Source organism: Pleurodeles waltl, chromosome 3_1 (assembly GCF_031143425.1).
Source record: "Pleurodeles waltl isolate 20211129_DDA chromosome 3_1, aPleWal1.hap1.20221129, whole genome shotgun sequence".
NCBI classification, from domain to species: domain Eukaryota; kingdom Metazoa; phylum Chordata; class Amphibia; order Caudata; family Salamandridae; genus Pleurodeles; species Pleurodeles waltl.
In genome coordinates, this window is record NC_090440.1 from 288,246,360 (window position 1) to 288,270,263 (window position 23,904).

Sequence of the window (23,904 nt, forward strand, 5' to 3'; positions counted from 1 at the left end):
TTTCTGTGCACTCTACAATTTCCTAGATGTCATTTATCCCATGTTGTTGGAGGTGCTCTAACAACATCTCCCATTCTGCTGATATGGGATGTTTCGGCAGTCCCGTATATTCCTCCCTACATAAGGCAGCACCCTCTGCCTCTCCCCAATTGAGCGGATCCGTCTTCCATGTTAGCTCAGACAGAGAAGTCGGAGACTTCCAGCGGATTGTGATTAGTCTCTTAGCTAGTATAGGTGCCAGGTCTGCAAATCTAGAAACCGCTACAGCTTTACTATGTCTAGGGTAAAGGTCTAGTATGCAGTGATCTGCCAAATCCCAGTGTGAGGACTCAGTGATCGCACGAAGTCTGTCGCAGATTTTAATCCAATAGGGTTTTAGGGATGGGCAGGCCCACAACATATGGAGGAGATCGGCCTTTCCCACATGGGATCAGGGTAATGAAGATTTTATAGATGGAAAAAGAGTGTGCCTTTTGAGAAGTCAAGTAGGCTCGATGGAAGATTGCAAATTGGATTAATTTAAATTGTTCATTGTGTGGTATATGGGATGCGTGTTCCGTAAGGAGCTTCCATTCCTTATCCTGTGAAGGGCGTGCCAGATCTGTTTCCCATTTTTCCCAGAGTGGGGTCAGTGAAGTGCACTTAACTAAGGGCCTCCCTGGTCCCATGTCATTAAGTGTGTGCACCAGGGCATGGGTCTGGGGCTCTTACCCTGTTGGAGTCCACTGTTGGCTCATGCAATGCAATATATTGGCGTGTGTTAGGAATAGGGTACCGGTAGCTGAGCCTGGGCCATAAACTCATGAGGGGATATAAGGTGACCCTCCTCGAAAAGATCCCCCAGAGTAGAAACTCCGTTCTCCTCCCAATGTATGAGCCAGGATTTGGAAAGAACACCAGACAGGGTGGGAGCGCCACATAGGGAAGTATTAGGAGCATACGGCATTATGGGCATGGTTAGTCAGCACGTTCTGCAATAACAGAGGCAGACGCAGTGCGTGTGCAGGTCTCCCAGGTAGCAGCAGCGACTGTAATTCCCTGTTATTCAAGTGTACCTGTGTGTAGTTTATCTCCTGTAGATGAATTCCCGCTAGCTATTGCAACTGTGCTGCAAAGCAGTATGTTTGGAAATCGGGGCGCCTATTCCCCCCATCAGTAGGTAGCTATAGTTTTTGGAGGCTAATTTGGCTGTGTTTTGTAGCCTATATTAGTTCTGTTAAGAGGGTATTCAGTGTTTTGAAGATCAACTGCTGTATACAGGTTGGAAGGTTTACGAAATAATGCAGTAATCAGTGGGGGCATCACCATCTTGGCCAGTGCCAAACGCCTGGCCACTGAGAGGGGCAAAGAGGTCCATAATGTAATCTGTGCTCTCAGTGACATTATTTCCTGATATAAATTGCCCTCTAGAAGGTCAGTGTGGGAGCGAAATATCTGTATATCCAGATACCTAAATGTTTGTTGAGCCACTTAGATCTTGAGAGCGCCCACGGAGACTGAATTGGTGGAGGCTGATCCCGCTCTAAACGAAAACACTAATGATTTTGATGGTTTACTTTCAGGCCAAAGATTGCACCAAATTGCTCAAGGGTGTGACCTATTTGCTCGAGATCCCTGTTCATGTGTCATGTGCATATAGTAGCATATCATCTGATATGTTATGTATACGCCAGTCGCTCCCCTCTTGCCTTAGCTTTTGTGCAAGAGGTTCCATTGCCAGAGCGATAGTAATGGGGACAATAGGCAGCCCTGACGCATGCCCCAAAATATTGGGTAGAGTAGTGAGATCTGTTTGCCTGTTTTCGCTCTGGCCGTGGGGCGGGCGTATAGTACCATAACCCATCTAATATAGACAGCAGGTATGTTGAACTTCCTGAGTACTCTGAAAAGATATTCCCATTCTAATACATTGAATGCCTGCTGCACATCCAGAGAATAGCATCCTGCCCTCGGATAAACAGATTGTTCTGCTTCCATCACCTGGTAAAACCGGCCGATGTTTAGAGAAGTGCTCCTACGGGGCTTAAATGCACATTGATCTACTTTGATCAGTTGAGGGATGAGTGGTAATAACCTCTGTGCAAGGATTTTGCAGAGTATTTTGTAATGCGTGGTTAATATCGACAGTGGTCTATAAGAGGAAAGTGTGTGGCCTGGCTTTAATAAGAAGGTGACTAGGGCTTGGCTTGATGTTTCGGGCGCTTCTTATTTTCTAGTGCAGTTTTGTATATTTTCACTGGTTTTGGTAGAAGCTGCAAGGTGAATGTCTAGTAGAACTGGGGTCTTATTACGTGGCATCTCTCTTATGGTCAGCCGTACTTCCTCCTCTGTTATAGACACTGCCAGTTGTGTGCGGAATTCAACGTTAAGGCAAGTGCGTCAGAGGTCTTGGAGAAAATCTGCGCTATGATCAGGGGAGGGTGGGAGGGATTGGCCCTGTAATATTCTTGGAATGCCCGATTCACCTCCAGTTGTGTTGAGCATTGTTGGCCGATATTCTATAATACTTGAAGGATTGGAGTTGGGACCTCGGAGGCTGTATCATTCGCACCAGCAAGGCACCTGCTTTGTTCCCATCTGTGTGTGTCCTATGCGTGTATGTTTTGTCATCATAGACACGCGGCTGCTCTATGAGTTCTGCATGTCGCTTCTTAATTTCTTGTAAATTGGGTAAACGGTTGGAGTCAGTGATCATTGTCACCTCTAAGTTGCCCATTTGATCAACTTCAGTCAACTCCTGTAGGATCCGACATCTGGTCCCCACTGAGGTTTTAATGGCCCCTTCTCTGACAACCACTGTAGGAGGCTGGCCTGGCTTGTAGTGGGTACGAGAGGTACTTACACCTTGTGCCAGGTCCAGTTATCCCTTATTAGTGTAGAAGAGGTGTTTCTAGCAGCTTAGGCTGATAGAAGGTAGCTATGGCAAAGCAGCTTAGGCTGAACTAGGAGACATGTAAAGCTCCTACTATACCACTGGTGTCATATGCACAATATCATAAGAAAACACAATAACCAGAGTTACTAAATAATAAAGGTACTTTATTTTTATGACAATATGCCAAAAGTATCTCAGTGAGTACCCTCAGTATGAGGATAAGTTTTATACACAAGATATATGTACAGAAACCAAACTTAGGTAAGTAATAGCAAGAAAAGTAATGCAAACAGTGTAGAATTACAATAGATTGCAATAAGAGCACGTAGGTATAGGGGCAACACAAACCATATACTCCAAAAGTAGAATGCGAACCACGAATGGACCCCAAACCTTGTTGAGCTTGTAGAGGGTCGCTGAGACTGTAAGAAAACAGTGAGGGTTAGAAAAATAGCCCACCCCAAGACCCTGAAAGGTAAGTGTAAAGTGCACCTACTACCCCCAGAGAGCACAGAAGTCGTGATAGGGGGATTCTGCAGGAAGAACAAACACCAGCAATGCAACAACAGTGGATTTCCGGACCTGAGTAACTGTAAGACAAGGGGACCAAGTCCAATAGTCGCGACAGTGTCGAGAGTGGGCAGGTGCCCAGGAAATGCCAGCTGAGGATGCAAGGAAGCTGCCACCGGATGGAAGAAGCTTGGAGTTCTTCAAGAAAGAAGAGAGCTAGGGACTTTTCCTTTGGAAGACGGATGTCCCACGTCGCGATGAAGCTTGCAGAGGTGTTCCCACGCAGAAAGACCACAAACAAGCCTTGCTAGCTGCAAGGGTCGTGGTAGAGGTTTTTGGGTGCTGCTGTGGCCCAGGAGGGACCAGGACGTCGCCACTTGGAGGAGGAGACAGAGGGGGCACCCAGCAACTCAGGGAGCACTCATAGAAGCAGGCAGCACACGCAAAATACCTGAACAGGCGCTTGGAAGGAAAGTGAACCGGAGTCCACGCGAAGTCACAAAAGGGAGTCCCATGACGCTGGAGGACAACTCAGAAGGTTGTGCACTGCAGGATAGAGTGTCAGCGACCCAGGCTTGGCTGTGCACGAAGGAAATCCTGGAAGAGGGCACAGGAGCCGGAGCAGCTGCAAATCATGCGGTTCCCAGCAATGCAGTCTAGCGTGGGGAGGCAAGGATTTACCTCCACCAAACTTGGACTGAAGAGTCACTGGACTGTGGTAGTCACTTGGACAGAGTTGCTGAGTTCCAGGGACCACGCTGGTCAGGCTGAGAGGGGACCCAGACGACTAGTGATGGAGTCTTTCGTGCCTGCGTTAGCAGGGGGAAGATTCCGTCGACCCACAGGAGATTTCTTCAGAGCTCCTGGTGCAGGGAGGAGGCAGGCTACCCCCAGAGCATGCACCACCTGGAAACAGTTGAGAAAGCCGGCAGGATGAGGTGATACAAGGTTGCTAGTAGTCGTCTTGCTACTTTGTTGCGGTTTTGCAGGCGTCCTGAACAGTCAGCGGTCGATCCATTGGCAGAAGGTGAAGAGGGAGATGCAGAGGCACTCTGGTGAGCTCTTGCATTCGTTATCTGAAGAATTCCCCAAAGCAGAAACCCTAAATAGCCAGAAAAGGAGGTTTGGCTACCAAGGAAGGAGGATTGGCTACCAAGAGAGGTAAGAGCTTATCAGAAGGAGTCTCTGACGTCACCTGCTGGCACTGGCCACTCAGAGCAGTCCAGTGTGCCACAGACACCTCTGTTTCTAAGATGGCAGAGGTCTGGGACACACTGGAGGAGCTCTGGGCACCTCCCCTGGGAGGTGTAGGTCAGGGGAGTGGTCACTCCCCTTTTCTTTGTCCAGTTTCGCGCCAGAGCAGGGCTGGGGGATCCCTGAACCGGTGTAGACTGGCTTATGCAGAGATGGGCACCATCTGTGCCCATCAAAGCATTTCCAGAGGCTGGGGGAGGCTACTCCTCCCCAGCCCTCACACCTATTTCCAAAGGGAGAGGGTGTGACACCCTCTCTCAGAGGAAATCCTTTGTTCTGCCTTCCTGGGCCAGGGCTGCCTGGACCCCAGGAGGGCAGAAACCTGTCTGAGGGGTTAGCAGCAGCTGCTGTGGAGACCCTGGAAAGGTAGTTTGGCTGTACCCGGGTACTATGCTAGAGACCCGGGGGATCATGGAATTGTCCCCCCAATGCCAGAATGGCATTGGGGTGACAATTCCATGATCTTAGACATGTTACATGGCCATGTTCGGAGTTACCATTGTGACGCTATACATAGGTAGTGACCTATGTATAGTGCACTCGTGTAATGGTGTCCCCGCACTCACAAAGTGCGGGGAATTTGCCCTGAACGATGTGGGGGCAACTTGGCTAGTGCCAGGGTGCCCACACACTAAGTAACTTTGCACCCAACCTTCACCAGGTGAAGGTTAGACATATAGGTGACTTATAAGTTACTTAAGTGCCGTGGTAAATGGCTGTGAAATAACATGGACGTTATTTCACGCAGGCTGCACTGGCAGGCCTGTGTAAGAATTGTCAGAGCTCCCTATGGGTGGCAAAAGAAATGCTGCAGCCCATAGGGATCTCCTGGAACCCCAATACCCTGGGTACCTCAGTACCATACACTAGGGAATTATATGGGTGTACCAGTATGCCAATGTGAGTGTGTAAATTTAGTCACCAGCCTGTTAGTGACAAATTTGGAAAGCAGAGAGAGCATAACCACTGAGGTTCTGGTTAGCAGAGCCTCAGTGAAACAGTTAGGCATCACACAGGGAACACATATAGGCCACAAACTTATGAGCACTGGGGTCCTGGCTAGCAGGGTCCCAGTGACACATAACAAATATACTGACAACATAGGGTTTTCACTATGAGCACTGGGCCCTAGCTAGCAGGATCCCAGTGAGACAGTGAAAACACCCTGACATATACTCACAAACAGACCAAAAGTGGGGGTAACAAGGCTAGAAAGAGGCTACTTTCTCACAACCACTTTAAACGCCTCCTACTCCACCAGACTTGACAAGGCAGTACCCTCCTTCATGCCAAAGTATTCTTCTATGGCTGTGTTCATAGCGCCACTGAATGCTGCATCTTCTAACAAAGTCACCTGCATGTGGGGATTGGTAAAGGGACACAACTCCACTGGAGTGTCCCTTCCAGTGGGTTGTGATCCGAGAAGGTTTTGCCCCACCCTTTCCCTTATCTGTCATTGTCTCATACTGAAACACCTCGGGTTCATCCCAATCAACACTCACTGCTACCTAACAGGCTTGCTTTCAGTACAAAAGAGGCCCTAAAGAAGTTCCATAACCCACTCTTCCAAGAAGATTTACGTCCTAGTCCTATCATAGGCCACATTAACCACGGCTGCCCAACCTAAACCCTATTCTTTGCTACACTGCACCATCTTTCCACTCCACACACAATGCATTGTTTTGGAAACCTATCATTTCCGTTGCCACTGCACTGGAATAATCTTGTCCTTTGGCCTGAGTGCATGCCTTTTCCTCCCACATCGAATAAGGCCTACAGTGCTTAATTACTGGCCCTGAAAAAAGCTACTGGCTTCCTGTACTTCCTGATCTGTGCACTATTTGTGTGTGCAGTGGTAGGGGTCACGTGTCACTTCACCCCCTGTCACCACCAGGCCTTTTGTTTATCTAAAGAACTACAGCTGTGTTCTCCCGTACTGAAAAGATCTCTGGTCCACACGGTTCCGGTAAACAGGATACTTTTATTAAGATACAATAATCCTTACAGCTTCTTACTGCCGACCTCCTTCCACCGATCTCAGGCTCCAACTGCTTCATGCACACATTCTATTTACCCTTCCACATTCCAGAGTTCCTCGCGTCGGTTCCATAGCACGAGGAACCAGGGCGACGCAAAGAACTCATACACAACACATCTCTTCCCTTACAACAATTACAATAAATAAAACAAAACAGAATGATTTCAAAAGTAGATCATAAATACACAACATTTAACAATACAATTTTACATCAATGCATTTACGTTGATAAGTCCTAACAAGAGAACTGTGAAATTTAATCATCACATTTTTTAGAAGGTTTAGCAGTTCTGGACGAACGTCTGAGGGGAAGTACAGAAGAACTGGTGACCTTCCAAGAACCACAACCAGAAGGCATAATGTAATCATCAAATCTCTTAGGTGGTTTGACAGTTCTCTTAGAATGATTGACGGATTTTGTTGCAATGGGAGACTGAACAGTCAGACGTTCAATACGCTCACCACCACCACCTCCATTGACACTCTCTGCTGCAGCTGACTTAGTAAGGGATATCTTATCTTTATTCCACCACTTGCCATCATCAAGCTTAACAGCACTGTTACCTATTTGGACTATAACTTTACCGCTGGAAAACTTGGACAGACCAGTCGATCTCGGACACTTCACCCTTACTATATCACCTACCTTCCAATCAAACTTGCGGAGGTGAGTTCCATGAGAACTCTGCACATACTTTTGTTGCGCTACATGAAATTTCTCCATCACACCATCCACCTTATACCAAGGTACACAAAAGCGACCCATCCATTCTCTTGTTAACTTAGAAGAAGGAACACGTCCCCGTAATAAAACAAAAGGAGACACTTGAGTATCAGAATTGTTGGTGGTGCGCACAGCCCACAACAATTTTTCCAATTCATTTTTACAATGCAAACCACTAGTTTTAAACAATTGAATGTTGTCTTTGATAACTCTGTTAAACCTCTCAACTAAACCATTACTCCTAGGATGGTACAATGAAGACCTAGAATGTTTGATTCCCAAGAAATTCATAAATTTTGAAAACTGTCCCGAGGTGAATTGAGGACCATTGTCAGTTAAAATTTCATCAGGAATTCCTTCCCTCGCAAAAACCCCTTCTAACCATCGGATCACATTATAGGAGTCAGGAACTTTGACAAATCTTACTTCCGGCCATCTACTATAAAAATCTATCAGTACTAAACCGTATTCTTGGAATCCATTTGATAAATTCAAAGGTCCAATTATATCAATTGCTAACTTCCTCCAGGATTTTTCAGGAACACCAATCACTTCAATGGGACTAGGAACTGTGATTTGAGACTTGTCTCTGACCGCACAATAGACACAATCCCTTACACGCACCGCATGACAGCTGGCGCGAGGACGCTCCGCTTAACGGCTACAGTCACGTCCGGGGAATCAGGAATAAAGAAAAACCCCGAAACGTGGTTAAAAAAAAAATGTAAGGTCCTACGGAGGCAGGAAGGAGTGGCGTTGGTGTCAAGGCTAGACGATTAAAATCGGAGGATTCCGAATACTTGCTTCTCAGGTACTTTACTCCAGGAATGTCGATGGTATCTTCAAGACAGGTAACCCTCGTCGCCACTGAAAAGATCTTTGGTCCACACGGTTCCGGTAAACAGGATACTTTTATTAAGATACAATAATCCTTACAGCTTCTTACTCCCGACCTCCGTCCACCGATCTCAGGCTCCAACTGCTTCATGCACACATTCTATTTACGCTTCCACATTCCAGAGTTCCTCGCGTCGGTTCCATAGTACGAGGAACCAGGGCGACGCGAAGAACTCATACACAACACGTACTAATGTTGATAACTATTGTGTGCCATTTCTTGTCGAAATGCACTGCTCTTAAAAATTATCCATTTAAAGCCAAGCATGAGGGCTAATGGGACACAGATCTTCAGCGGAGCAAAGGCTGAATACACCGAGAGAAAACTGAGTTCAGGTTGATATCTAGCGCACAAAGGAAATTGTGAGCAGACAATCAAGAGAGGGAAAGGATTCATAAGGACATAGAAAAAGCGTGAAACTAGAAGGTGAAGAGGTAAATGAGAGGGGAGTTATGAACTAGAAACTGAGACTATCAATATAGTAAAAACTTGCAAGAAACTGCATCAGTTTCCAGCAAGCAGATGAACAGTCAGTGCCCTCCTGCACAGAAACAGGAATACCTGCAAGACATTACAGATTTGGATCGAAAAACAAGCTCCGATCAAGTGCGCTGAAACACAGCACTAACATGGTAAAGTGTCAGTTCACTTTTGGCACACAGAGGCGTTTATGGCTCTGGGGGAAGGGCCATCTGCTGAATTAACTAAATTGGTGTGTGAGGCAGAAGGTGTACTTAACATGACGCTTTTCTTCGAGGCCCATAACTCAGCTTCCTGGGCTACTGCAGAATATCAAGCGGCTGAATCCTGTGGAAAGTAAATTAGTCCTTGTGAAGTGTTTTCCCATTACATTCTGAAACTTCCTTATTCCTTTTTAATTCTGATCAGTTTCCTGAATAAAAAGAGTTTGGAAAATAAACCAAGACATTAATAAAGATTGAAACTATTGAATTCAATGTACAATTATCAAGTACTATAAAATATATTTGACTTTTCTCTATAATACTATTCAGACAAACTTTGACAAAACAAACAGCTCGGCACTCACATTATAAAGGTGAGATGTGTGCCAATGCTTGTTTTAATACCTACTCTGCTCATCAGTATTTGTGCATTGTTAGTACACGATTTTACTTTTGGTACTATTCAACATTTGTTGGTCAGTTCTTGGCTACTGTTCCAATAAAGTCAGTTTGATAAGTGTTACATCATCTAGAACAAGAGATTCTCTTCCTTTATATCTTCAGCAATGCTGTTGGCTAGCTGCCCACTTTAGAGTCCTTACACCAGATAGTGTAAAGTGCCAGGCCTGACTCAAGGTAAGTCGTAATTGACGGTCTCCAAATTATGTATTTTGATGTCTTCTATGCTAATGAGTGCCAATTTTACTTTATCCCTATGCCATTACCAATGTTACATTGTCCCTACATCATGTTATTACGGATTGGTTATTCATGCACTCCCTCTGTCAAATTAGGGTTGATTTCATTGGCTTCGTACACCTAGGCTATTGCCAATATAGCTTCTTTAGGACAAATTACACTCGGAAAACTCAAGTTTGTTCAAAAACTTTTTTTAACAATGTGTTAAAACAGCTGTTCATTTAAATGGTCATCTGTTCCACTTGCAGAAACGTAACGTAGCATGTTTCATTTTCAGGAATCAAAGGCATTTCTCAGACTTCTGCATTTATACCCACGGCGGAGAGCAATTCCTTTCATCCTCAAATGAAGACTTTGTCATCGCCGGTTGATGCTAAGCAGCAGTTGCAACGAAAAATCCAAAAGAAGCAGCAGGAGCAGAAACTCCAGTCACCACTACCAGGAGATTGCCTCACCAAGAAATCAGAAGGGACTTCGAGCAACGGAGTGACAAGCGTTTCTAATGGAAGCCCCGCTATCCTTTCTCCTCAGCCCATTGGCATCGTAGTGGCTGCAGTTTCTAGTCCCATTCCGGTAATTATACTGTGTCATTTTGTTTTATTTTAAATATGCGGCTCAGTATTCTTTTTTTACATCCATACAGAACAATGTTATTGGCTGTGCAACTCGAGCTAGAAATTACCAGCGTTATTACCAACATGATTTATTTATTAATTAATGAATTAATTAATTCATATATTATTTTTCAGGTTTTAAATATCGCTGGTTTGGTTCAATGGCATTAGAGCAGGAAGTAAGTTCTGGTTAACAAACTTTATACAACAACTTATTAGCACCAAGAAAATAAGGAACAAGCAGTTCATATTAGCAGAATCCTTACAGGATAAGAAGCAGTTAACAAACCGTCGTACTAAGTCAGCTGCAAATAACAACGAGAGCAGAGGGAACAAACGTTTCGTAGCAAGGAAGACAAGTCAAGTCAACATATGAGCGAACTAACCCTACTTTAACCAAAGTGACTTTCAAACAGCAGGATTTTGAGTTCTCTTTTGAATGTGTGCAAACAAGAGGTTGTGTGAAGGGCTGGTGGGAGAGAGTTCTAGAGTTTTGTTGCACTACCAGAGAATGCCTGCCTCGTGCAGCATTCTTGCTTGAAAGTCAGAGGTTTGAGGAGGAGGGACTCAGCATTTCTTGATCCTCGTTGCACTCCGGAAACTTTCCATTTTCCAACCAAGTAGCAGGGAATTGTGGCGGACTGTAAATATTGCATGCAGTCTTAAATTGGCCTCTTGCAAGCTTTATAACTGATGGTTGATGCTAAGCTAGAGTGTGACATAAGGGAAGCAAAAATGAATTCCCCCCTTGATAATTTCTTTCTGTAAATTTCCATATCGGTGGATAGAGGAAAGCTCTATCTAGCCTTTCCTTCTCATGCTTTTCTTTTCAAGTTTGGCCTTAATGGTGAAGATTGTACAAATCTTCAGGAGTCTGTAGCAGATGCGCATGGTACAAGACGTTTGTGGTCCTGTAAAGTCTGATTTAGTAGGTCTTTCCAAATTGTGTTTTTGTGCTCACGGATGTCAAATCTGGGTAGGAAGCAGTCACATGTACCTTTCAGGATAATGTACATAGAGGGGGTGATTCAAGATGGGGTACATGGTGGAGACATGTGTGAGTTTTCTTTGATTACAGCCTATGTGATTAGTAGTGCTATAGTGTCCTTACAACAGCTATTTCAATGCAAATGCCTTTTTACTCCTTTCTGAAAATGAGAAGAAAAACAACAAACTTGAACTTTGGTATGTTTTGCGGTATGAATCTTTTCTGGATTCTTATTATGTGCATTATTTCAGCATCTTTTAATGTTATTCCAGTATCTCCTTCTTTTTGTTTACATAAATGTTTACAGATTAGCACAGCAAACAATACTTGTCTGTGAGTATTGGGGAGCGTGCCATTGTATTGTTGGCTAATGTGTAGGAGTGATAGAGATCATTTTGTTTTGCCGTATTCTGCTAGTCCAAAGTACATTTCATATTTCCTTTTATATTTCATACATTGTTTGCAGCAGACCATCATTCAGCCTTCCACCCTTGATGGTGTGTGCTAAAACTCTTTGCCATCTTTTCCCACCTCATCTGCCAATAGCTACTTTTGCCATCTGGTTTATATTATTGTGTGACTTTAGAGGTTTTTGATTAACATCCTCAGTGTATGCTGTTCATATTGATGAGGAATTTACAGGTACTTTTAAGGGTGTCTGTTTTTGACAAGTTGTTCCCTTCCTACTGAACAAGCCTCCTACACCCGCAACCTATCGTAAAACTTCCTTCCAAATTAAGCCCTATCATAGCTTAACTCTGATTACCACCTTAAAAATCTCCAATACCGTTCTTCAGTGTTCAGGCAGTGCCTTTCTAATGGCTTTCTTGATAAAGCTAAGGTGCATGAAAGTGTTTTGCAGGCTGTGAGCAATCTCTTCTATCTCATCACAGATTGTTTAGTACTGCCTTGTAAAGCATGCGCACCCTCACCCACATAGCGTGCTGTCCTTAGTAATATCACCATTACCTCTTTGACATTACCACCTGATTTAACGTGGTTTGTCTCAGTATACCTGAAGAACAAGAACCCAATACCATTGTCCACTTACACTTGTTTATTTTATGACATGGCAGGTATAACAACATGAAGAATGTAGCTTTGTAGACCTGGTACCCTGCTGACTTAAGTTTGTTGTAAGAAACTGTGCAAGCACTTACGTGGGATTCATTTGATTACATGAATAATGTAGCTCTTTCTTTCCATATTAAAATCAAATTGCAGGTTTTATTTTCAAAATTGGATTAATCTTCACGCAGAATCAAAATGGTGCTGATGGGGCAGTATTCAAAAAGTGCAGTGGTGTGCAAAAATGAAGATAGATATACATATAAGAAGTGCCAAACATATTCCTTATACAACAGCAATACAGTATATATACTCCTTAATTACTGCCTTCAATTTGTTTAAACAGCAGGTACTTCCTTTTAGAAATGTTGATGTTTTGACCCTATATGAGTTACGAGGGTTTCCTCAAGGCATAAGATGCGTGCATCTGGCACAGTACATCTCTGCAGTGTACATCATGCATTTGGAGGGGTGGTAATTTGTTGAATAGTTTATTGTACAGATGATAATATCCTGTAAAATTAAAACAAAGAAAAAAGAACAATCAGTAATACATTTGCAGGCGGGTGTTAAATACCTGCTAAAAAACACTCCATAATTTAAATACACATATCTCAATAAGAAGCAATCCTACAATAATAATATAAAACCTACAATTAAAATAAGACCGGACCGTCACAGACCAGAACCCCACAAGATACATAATAAACTGGAGGGCCCAAAGTGCTCAAAGTCCTAAAGTGCTTTAGTGCGTTAAATGATTATTAAGTTGGATATCAATAAGGAACACAGCTCTTGGTGCACCATTGAAGCTCAGCAACCTGACAAAATTAATGCAAACCCAAATGAGGCAAGAGCGAGTGAGGATTACGAACATAACTATCCACTGCTCGCAGCGTCCATAAATTTGGTTTGAACGATTTTAATACATTTGGTCAGTAAAACATTCAGCATTAAATTTGCAGGATCGAAGGACTTAATAAGGGCCTGTCGACAGGAGCGAATCCCCAGTTCCTTCCAGTTACTCCGAAGCAGATATCTGCGTTCCTTAAGCAGAGCTGGACACAAACAAACCCCATATTCAATTGTTTCTTCCATGTTGCCACAACCCCTGCACATCACCCCCTCCCCTGGAGTTAACTGCCATATGGGTAACTATTTCCAAAAACCCCAATCGCCCATCCTTAAGGCCATAAAAGCCACTTTCAGACAAAACCCGTAAGAGCAGGAAAAATAGCTAGATGGAGTGCCTGACTTAAATGAATTGATTACCAACCAGGCATGCTTACGTTTGGCAAGGAGGGAGCGATCCGAGTGGCATGAGTATAACTGTGTAATCTTTTTGACACCCAGTTTGAACTCGGAATGGGGGGGTTGCTTGCCCAGAGGTCATCGGCTTCCAATCGCCGTTTACATTCGACCAGAAAATGAAAATAGGACCCCTTCGTTTTCGACGCACTAATTTCCTGCCACAGAATTGCCTCCAAGATTCCTTCCTTGGCCCGACTCAGCTTATGACAAAGCTTCAAGAAGCGCCAGCGCCAACTGCCAGCTGATCCAAAAGCCAAAATTCCAACCACACGTGCACAGGGGAAACAAGATGCTTGTAGATCTTGTTAACCAGCCTATTTAGTAGGCAAGAGCCTTTACCCAGCAGAATTTTACTGACCATAAGACAATGAGGGGATAATATTTGCTCTCATAACTTCCATTAGGGGGAGAAGATTCGGCCCCTTTAAAACTTTATATAGTTTAGAAAAGGCCACCTGCAATGCCACAGCTTTAAGTTCAGTCTCCTTCTTATGCTTGACAAAACTACCCCTAGAGTCAAAACGCATCATTAATATTTATAATACTGGTCTAAAACAAGTTTAATACTTTTGTAGAACCAACTGGCTCCCAAATGCTTTTTGCTTCCAAAGGAGACCACTTTGGTTTTGAGCAAGTTGACTTCTAATTGATTCACGGGCGTATAAGATGCAAGTTGGTTAAGCAGTCGTTGAAGGCCAACAATGGGAGTTCATCAGCATAGAGCAAGTTGCTAAGCCTAAAACCACCAATTTTGGGGAGATGAGAGTTAACAGCATCAAGAGCCAGTGACAAATCAGCAATGAACAGATTAAAAAGCAGCACACAGCCCTGTTTCACACGCCAACCAGTGAAACATTTTCTAGAAAGAAAACACCCATCACCTAATTTGATACGGACCCAGGTATCCGTATGTAGTTCCATAATGGCACTCGAGCAATGAAGGAATACCCCCGTTTTGTAATTTAGCCCACAGAGCACTTCTAGGAATCCGATCAGATGCTGCCTTGGAGTCAACAAAACAGCAGTGCTACATAGAGCCTGATTGAATCGCCTTATCGATCAAAATAGGAAGAGCTAGTAGGTTCGTATATGTGCGGGAAACAGTAGAGAACCCTGTTTGAACAATAGGGATTAGTCCCTTCGACTCAGCCCAGGCACGAAGATTTTGCAACAGAAGACTGGCATAAAACTTGGCCTCATTGTCAAGCAGGGAAATCATCCTAAAATTAGCTGGATCTGTCCTCTTGAACCGCTTTTGTATAGCGGGTGAAGAATGGCACCACGCCAGGACTCAGGAATTCTTCAGGTGAAAAGACAATACAGATTCGCAAGATGAACTGCCCAAAAGGACGAATCCTGTTTGAACAGCATCTGTAGAAGGCCATTGGGACCCAGGGCTCTGTCTCGCTTTGCCCTAGAAATAATAAGAAGGAGACGAGATTGAAAAGAAGTCTTCTCTCCATAAGAGAGAAACGCATACACAGCGGACTGGGAGCAAGACTTGACCAGAGCAGCAGTGGTGCAGTGAGCCCCCACACTCAGCAGTTTCCCATCGTGTTCACTTGCAGAGAAATGGCCAATCAAGTAGGACGTCCAAACCCCTTCAGAGATATTAACAGTACCAAGACCCCTTTGATAATTTCCTAGATTGTTAATGAGGGACCAAAACATTTTAGAGTTTGGATCCTTACTCGCACTTAAAAGTTTAGCCCAAAACTGATTGAGATGGGTCTGATGGTCATCATAGATAGACTTCATATAATCTTTCCTCAGTTCCTTATATCTAATTAGCAGACACTCAGAGTCGTGGCTCTTCCTAATTGCCCTTGCTAATCTATTGCACGTTCTCCTAGTTTCCCTAGAAATAGGAAAGGGTTGGAATTAGGTGCAATTACCAACGGGTTGATGAAACCTTGGCCATAAGAATGAAGAAAATGTATCCCATAACTTAGTTGAGGACATACAACCAGATCCTTCAAAGTCGAGAAATTAACGCATTCAGTCAGTACTGTGCCGCTAATAGAAGGGTTAAAAATGTTGCGCTTTAGTGACTCAGAACAAACGCCGCCGCCCACAAAACATGAAAATGAAAACTAGATTTTATAGTTACAATATGGGGGCTGTGGTCACTCTCGCTCTGGGAGGAAATCAGGAACTTTTCAATAAGGGGAAACAATTCGATGGTACAAATGGTGTAGTCCAAATAAGAGTGGGATCGTCCATCCGATCTTGTCCAACAAGGAGGGTCATCGTAATGCGAACAGCCCTTCAAAACTTTAAGGCCCATGTTGTTTAAATGCATTACTACATACTTGCCTAACGGACATTGCAGGCAGCCCTGGGGCCTCAGTTGTTCAGGAACTAACTGGCAGTTACAAAGATCAGGGCCTTCAAGACAGTGTCCTGAAACAAATTCGTATTAAAATCCCCAGTTATAAGGTAATAAGCACATGGATATTCCCCATCTAGAACACCCAAAATCTGCATCAGTCGGGACAGCCCTCCCCCCCCCCTTTTTTCCCTTTGTTTCAGGAGCAACATAAACATTAATCACTATGAAAGTTTGCGAGCTCCCATTCCTAATCACAATCCCCTGAATCCAATTATCATCCCTAGCCAGTGGCAGAATACACCCTTTTAATTTAACAGTGACATAGGTGGCCAACCCTCCCTTAGCATGGCCATTCTTACTCTTTCTATGAGAGGGTTTCCATATTTCTAAATACCCTGACAGCGGGCAACTAATCTCAGCCCAGGTTTCCGGAAGGGTGATTACATCATAACTGTTTAGAAAAGAGATTAAATCAGCCGAGTCAAATTTATGCACAACCCCATTGATGTTCCACGAGCATAGGGACAAACATTCAAACGTTGGCACTAATCCCACCACCCGTGGGGGTCATTGGGGATACCCATACAATAGAGCAGAGGGCAACCAATTCCATTTGATGTCCCGCTGGGGCCAGGACCTGTGCTGCTGGTGCAGTTGATGGTAGAGGTGCTACCCAGGGCACTTTTCAGAATTGAAAACGCTTCGGTGCTATAGGAGCCATTGAACTTTGGGATTCAGATAACAGCACAGGATAACCCGACTCCTTGTAGGGAATAATTATAATACCCCAAGAGTGGAATATATCTTTCTTGGCAAGAAAGGACTGAGCTATAGGGGCGGAGATTAATGATCCCCAGCCTGAGACCCACTTAAGTCGAGAAATTCAGTATAGCCAATGTCAGTAGAGCCAATATTAATCAGTTCCGAGATGGCTTTGAAGAGTCGTAGAATGTTCCCTGTGTTAAAAATATTGTGGGGGCCTCTTGAGCGATATTCTGGTATAAACAGAAGTTTAGTGGTTGTACACTCCGATGAGGCCTTTGAGGGGCCTGGGCTGTAACTGTTTTACTGTGTTGAATGGGCCCAGAGGGACCCCTGGCGCCAATAGAAGAAGCTTGGTGGCATGATGGCAGGGCTAAAGACTGGCTCTAGTGACTATCAGAGGACAACTTATGGGCAATGGGGTCCGAAGCCTGGAACCTCACCATCGTTATTCCATGGACTGCTTTCGAGTTTGACAGGGTTACTGCAGTATAGACGGGCACTCCATCCCGGCATGAGACAGTGGGATCGAACAAACAGCCAGTTTTGCCTTCCTCAGCAGGAATTGGAAGATCCTTGGGGGGGCATTCAGTTTCCTGCAGAATAGTACTGACCAAAGGGCCCTGCATAGGCTCTCTAAATGGTAAGGGCCGTCCTGTGTAGCCAACAGAGAGTTGGTCAGCAGAATCACATTGGGGACCTCCTGCAGCTGCTGTGCCTGCTGTGCATCAAGTAGAACTGATAGTTGAACATGATTTGGGAACCCTTGAGGAGGTACGGTCCACCTTTTGTTCCATTGTTTTCGGAGCCTTTTTTTCCCCTCTTAATTAATGGGTGCTGAACTCCATGATCAGCTCCTGGAGACGATGAATGCGTTGTATCAGTTTGTGGTGCAGTGCAAGAATAGTGTGAGAGAACGGGCTCCGTAGGATCGACTCTAGGCAGAGGGGAGTTCTGGTGAACACAGTTGGCCAAAGTGTCATGCTCCACGACTTTAGTAACAGCAGGCCGGGGAGAGTTGGCGATTATTGCACTCTGTGCCGGAACAAAATAGTCGTCCAATGTTTTTGGTTTAGTTGGTTTCTGTGCCGAATCAGGGTGGGACCTCTGATTCGGCAGGGGCGCCAAAGGCACTGGGGCTGCAGAGAACCTTTTAATTTCAGATAAAACCGAACTCAAAAAGATGGACAGAGATGATAAACTTTCAATAATTGGGGAACAACAACAGTTTGTTTGAACAGAATTGTAGCTTGTTTGGGCTCTGATAATTAACTGATTTAAATTTTCTATTTTGTGGTCGATCCCAGCTACAAATGTGGCCAATGTGTTCAACAACTCAACTTGGACATCCAGCTTATCAGAGTGATAGTTCAGAGCCAGCACAGTGGATTGAAGGGTTTGCAAAAGCTGTGGCCAAGCAGAGCCACTTACAGCAGTCTTGGAAATAAGTACAGAATTGAGTTCCACCTCAGCGCCACCCGTAATTTCAGATTGAAGGCAGGAAAGATCTAGAAGTGATTGGTCGTTGAGCTCACCCTTATTGAACTCAATTGGAGAGCTGGTGTCACCGGCCCCACTGGATGACCTCGTTGGTAGCATCGGACGAATGCTGCCAGTTGGACTGCTGGTCCATTGTGCTGCTGTGGGACTAGTTGGGTTGGGGGGGTCGATACTGCAGACGATCTTGACACCTAGCGACCTGCCCATCCTGCCGATCAGAAGCTGCGGGGGAAGCACCTAAAGAGGACACCCACTCTCTGGCATCAAAGGAGTGGTCACTTGAGACAATAATTGGAGAGAGCTCATGCTTCGGTAGAATCACAGCCAACTGGCCCTCCTGTGACACTGAATGGCTCACTTCTTCTTGAGAGGCTAACTGAGGAAAGGCAAAAACCCCTGCCTCGGAGGGGATTGATGAGCACTGTGGATTCGCAAAGATAACTGGTGAGACAGGATGTTGTCAGAGATCTAAACACTGTGGATGAGGCATCCATGACTACAGATGCCGAGGTTTCACCCAGAACTGGCGCTTACTGGATATCTTCACCATTTGCCTTCGGTTCCAACTTAGGTTTCTTCTTAAAATAAGACAAAAGAGAAGACAGGACTTTGAGGAGCTTAGGTGAGGCGGATAGGCGGCAAGAAGGTGAGAGTTTGAAACTACGGGATTAAACAGATTAATGACCACTGAAGAAGGAGCCACCGTGATCGAATTGGGAGAAAGAGGGTAAGTCGGCTTGTTGGGAGCTGGTAACAAATGCGGAGTGACGTTGCACATGACATCACGGCGGCGTCATTTCTTGCGTTTTTGAGAGTTGGGATGCTCCTTTCTTACTTTGCCAGACCTCATAGAGCAGTCAGTTCCCACACTTCTTCCTTCAAATTGGAGGAAATTTAGGGCAGAAGATAATGAGTCAGTGTGGGTAGGTTCCTTAAGTGACGCTTGCAGCTCTTATATGATGATATCAAGACGCTGCGTGAAAACTTGAAAGAGAGAAGAGAGCAGTAAAAGCCAAATTTAATGTGAGGGGGCAGGACGACGTGAGGCAGCACAGCCCTGACAAGCTGCACTAGCCTAACGCCAGCCGCCTCCACCAGAGACTGGTTGCCTACAGCCTAAGCTTCCGTCTACCACCACCACCACTTGGCCCTGCTTGCAGTGCCACTAGTCACTTGCCTTGGGCCCAAATTAGGGCTTGCGCTTGTCACACTGCTCTGGTTTTGAGAGGATCATCCAACGCCAGACCAATGCACTCTATATCCAGGGCACAGGCCCAGGAGACCAGGGCTCACGAGGCCCGTCCAGGGGCCTTCTGTCACTGAAAATGGCCAAAGACTGCCAGAGACTGCCAGGAACCAGGACAACTAGCAGGAAACAATCCAGGGCCTGGGGGGTCATGGGGAGGGAGCAATAGGTGGAAGGGGTGATGGGCGGGGGGGCCGGAGGGCCAAGGGTCAGGGGGACCAAATTCGAAGCCCGTCGCCTGCTCACCCCGGCAACGCGAGACATCGCGAACGCTTTTGATGCGGCCGCAGTGCACTGTGACTCCGCCCCTCCGCTCATGCTTACGGCATCCTGTTACAACTGCAATTCCAGTCACTGATCACAGCAACACGCAACCACTTTCCAAGGAGGCGCGCCAGAAGCTTAGGACCACAAACCGTGGTAATTGCTAGTTCCTCTCAAGGTCCCCAAATACTGTTCAGGAGAAACATCAGGAAATCCATTGTTTGATGGCATATGTGGCTGTAGATACACATGCTCTGCATACTCCTGCCATCTGGTGTTGGGTCTGGAGTTGTGCAGGTTGTTTTTCTTCAAAGAAGTCTTCGAGTCACGAGGTCGAGTGACTCCCCTCACTGATAATGGGCATCAACTACATTGTTATATTGTTTTCTCTCTGCCGTCAGATTTGGACGTGTGTGCCTTTGCTCCATGTTTCATCTCTGTTGCTCTTCAACTTTCGGTCTTTTTTCCTGTCCCCTTCATTGGTATGGTTACCACTCGCATTTCTTCCATCTGCGCTTCAACAACGAATCACAGTGGTTCCACTCCATTTGATGAAAAGCCCCTTTGGGCCACTGCCCTTCAAAATCCATACCAGTTCCCTGACAATGCTCCACTGGAAATGGAATGCACACCCTTTCAGTTTTGTCTGCGTTGCCACACAAAGTACCCCCACACCCATCAACACTCGTTGTGAAACTTGTGCCTGTCTCCAGACTGCAACGTATGCAAGTCTTTCAGGATCTCAGAGCTTGTCGCCTTGGGACGCCACACAGAGCTGCTGCCGATACTCCTGACATGTTCTGTGAGGAGCACGCCCAGGAGCAGCCATCCGACAAGGAGGCCTTCTCTATCAATGAAAGGTCCGGCTCCGACCTAGAGGTTGATCTCGAGATGTAGGAAATTCTATCAGCTCATTCTATGAGTACTGGACCCCATGCCCCTGCCCTCTAAACCAAGCCAACCAGGAACCCTTCAGCTTCCCTCTTCGCAGAACCTGAGGTCCTCGATCCACCACTGCTGTCTGGCCTCGGTTGGCACCGGAAAACTGCTTCGGACATCCCACCCTCTGGCCCGGTGCCAAAAGCACATTTGAAGTCCAAACATTCGGCATCGTCCTCCTCGGACCGATACCAGCGTTGGGTGCCTGACCGTCAACTTCAACCACCTCACTGCCACAGGATCTCACCCCTCCAAGCCGCGATCTGTGTAGCTGAAAACCAGAGACGAAAATAACAAAAACAAGCTCTGCTCCTCACCAGTGGAGTCTGTTATGCACACAATGCAGGGAAAATTGGGCACTCGGCAGAAGACAATCCATATACAAATTGGGACTGGACGTATACTTGCTAAAGCTTTATTTCCTTCACCACCAAAATTGAAGCTTTCCTTTGAGGAAGTATTGGACATGCCACTCCTTCTAAAAGGAAGACTATGGACAAGACTACCAGCCCTGCTTGTCTTCCATGTCCCTCAACACCACCGTCTTCACCTCCACCATTACCACATTCTCCTCTACCACTGTCTCCTCCCGAAGACCCCTTAGATATATCACCACAGGGGTCACTACACTGGGATACTGGTGGGTACGGGGAACCACAAGCAGATGTTCCATGGGACACTTATGATACAGATCCCCATGCAGATAAGGACCCTGACCTTTACCCTGCTCACCCTTCTCCACTGAGGCTGCTACCTCATAGAGGTCATATCTAGGGCCGCAGCCTTCCACAATGTAGAGTTACACAAGGAGCCATTAGATGATAACTTCCTTTTTGTTACATCGCCTACTACACATAGGGCCACACAGTTTCTACCCATGTTAAAAGGTATGTTTCAGCATACCAATAACATTTTTAAATGCCCTATTAGAGGTACGGCTTTGACACCTAGGGTAGATAAAGAGTATAAACCTGCACCACCTGACCCTATTTTCATCAGAGGACAACTACCAACAGACTTCTTAGCTGCCACCACATCATGCAAAATAGCCAACTCCCACGCCACTGGTGATATACCACCTCCAGACAAAGAGAGCAAATGGAAGAACTACTTTAGTATCTCCCAGAGGAACATAGAAAACGTGGTCAGTAGTTGGTTTCAGAGGGACAAACTATTTCAAACTCCTCCATATGGTGTGCGTTAAATTTGTCAGACACTGCAGCGAGGGGAATATACTCCAGTATTCTCCTTAGACGTCACGTCTGGCTCAGGATGTCTAGGTTTTACCCGAAGTTCAGCAGGCTGTCTTTAACATGCCTTTTGACAAAGAACACTTGTTCGGTCTCTAGGTAGACTCTACTAAAAATAAAGAAAGACACTGAGACCGCTAAAGCCATAAGAGCGCTTCAAACACCTGCTTTGCGGTGGTCTTTTTGTCACCCATCCTACCTCTTCCTTGGCATCCACCCGATCAAAAACATACTCACATTTCTATTCGAAAGGCTACTATAGTGGCTCCTTCAGAGGCAAGAGTAGAGGTAAAGGTGGCTTCACCCCCTCAAAGGAGCCACACCCTCCGCCTAGCAGTGACTACTTTATCCTATCCCCCGACCACATAACACCTTTTGGGGGCAGACTGCCGCATCTCCTTCCAGTCTGGCATTCCATCCCAACAGATAAGTGGGTATTAGCCATTATCCAACATGGCTATTGTCTGGAGCTCATTACCACACTACCAAATATTCCACTCACAGGTTAACGCAGGAACATCAAATATTGCTCAAGCAGGAATCAAGCTGTTCTCAAAGGAGCTATAGAACCCGTTCCTCTTCAAAATCAGGGCTCCGGGGGTATACTGTCTGTACTTCCTAATCCCCCCAAAAGACGGATCTTTAAGGCTAATCTTAGATATCAGGCCTTTAAATAAATATATTCTATCAGAGCACTTTCAAATGGTCACCTTACAGGGCGTCATTCCACTTCTTCAACATAGCAACTTTCTGGCAACACTAGACCTAAAGGATGCCTATTTCCACATACCAATACACCCACCTCATTGCAAATACTTAAGGATTGTCATAGCAGGCAAACATTGCCAATTGAAGGTTCTCCCATTCGGGGTAACTACCACACCCAAGTGTTCACCAAATGTTTAGCAGTGGTAGCAGCTCACCTACGCAGACAAACCTGGACGACTGGCTTATCAAAGCCAGCACTCATCATCATCAATCAATCAATCAATCAATCAAGAAATTTGTATAGCGCGCTACTCACCCGGAGGGTCTCAAGGCGCTGGGGGAGGGGGGACCGCTACTGCTCGAACAGCCAGGTCTTGAGTTGCTTCCTGAAGGAGAGGTGGTCTTGGGTCAGGCGGAGGTGGATGGGGAGGGAGTTCCAAGTCTTGGCTGCCAGGTAGGAAAAGGATCTTCCTCCCATGGTGGCTTTTCTAATGCGTGGCACGGCGGCGAGGGCGTGGCTGGACGATCGCAGCTGGCGGGTGGGAGTGTAGAAGGTCAGGCGGTTGTTGAGGTACCTGGGGCCCAGGTCGTGGAGGGCCTTGTGTGCGTGGGTGAGGAGACGGAACGTGATTCTCTTGCTGGGGGGCAGCCAGTGCAAGTCTCTCAGGTGTCTGGAGATGTGGCTGTGACGGGGGATGTCAAGGATGAGGCGTGCGGAGGCGTTCTGGATGCGTTGGAGTCTTTTCTGTAGTTTGGCCGTGGTTCCGGTGTAGAGGGTGTTACCGTAGTCCAGTCGGCTGGTGACGAGTGCCTGGGTGACCGTCTTCCTGGTTTCGGTGGGGATCCATCGGAAGATCTTTCGGAGCATGTGTAGGATGTTGAAGCATGATGATGAGACGGCGTTGACTTGTCTGGTCATCGAGAGGGAGGAGTCCAGGATGAAGCCCAGGTTGCGTGCGTGGTCCGTTGGTTTGGGTGCGCTGCCCAGGGCAGGGGGCCACCAGAAGTCGTCCCAGGCAGAGGGTGATGATCCAAGGAGCAGCAACTATTAGTGATATGCTTGGTAATTTTATTACTCACCTCATCTGGATCTAAGTAACTATCCAGTAAGTTTAATTTCAGTACTCCCTCCGGTTCTTTTAACCAAGAGGTTGAGTCCGCCCAAGCAGTATCATCTTGCTTGGGTGGGGCTAGGTGGTCATATGATGAAGCATGACACTATTATGTGTGTGAGACCACCT

At 45.8% G+C, this 23,904-nt stretch overlaps 1 protein-coding gene across 2 annotated transcripts in view; it reads left to right on the forward strand.

Annotated features, from left to right (window-relative positions):
- The window catches only part of RFX7 (regulatory factor X7), a 361,880-nt gene that overhangs the window by 271,935 nt on the left and 66,041 nt on the right, over positions 1–23,904 (forward strand). For both annotated transcript variants that reach the window (XM_069222422.1, XM_069222423.1), the window contains exon 8: positions 9,959–10,254. In XM_069222422.1, the coding sequence (XP_069078523.1) occupies positions 9,959–10,254 (296 nt within the window). The remainder of the gene's footprint in view (positions 1–9,958; positions 10,255–23,904) is intronic.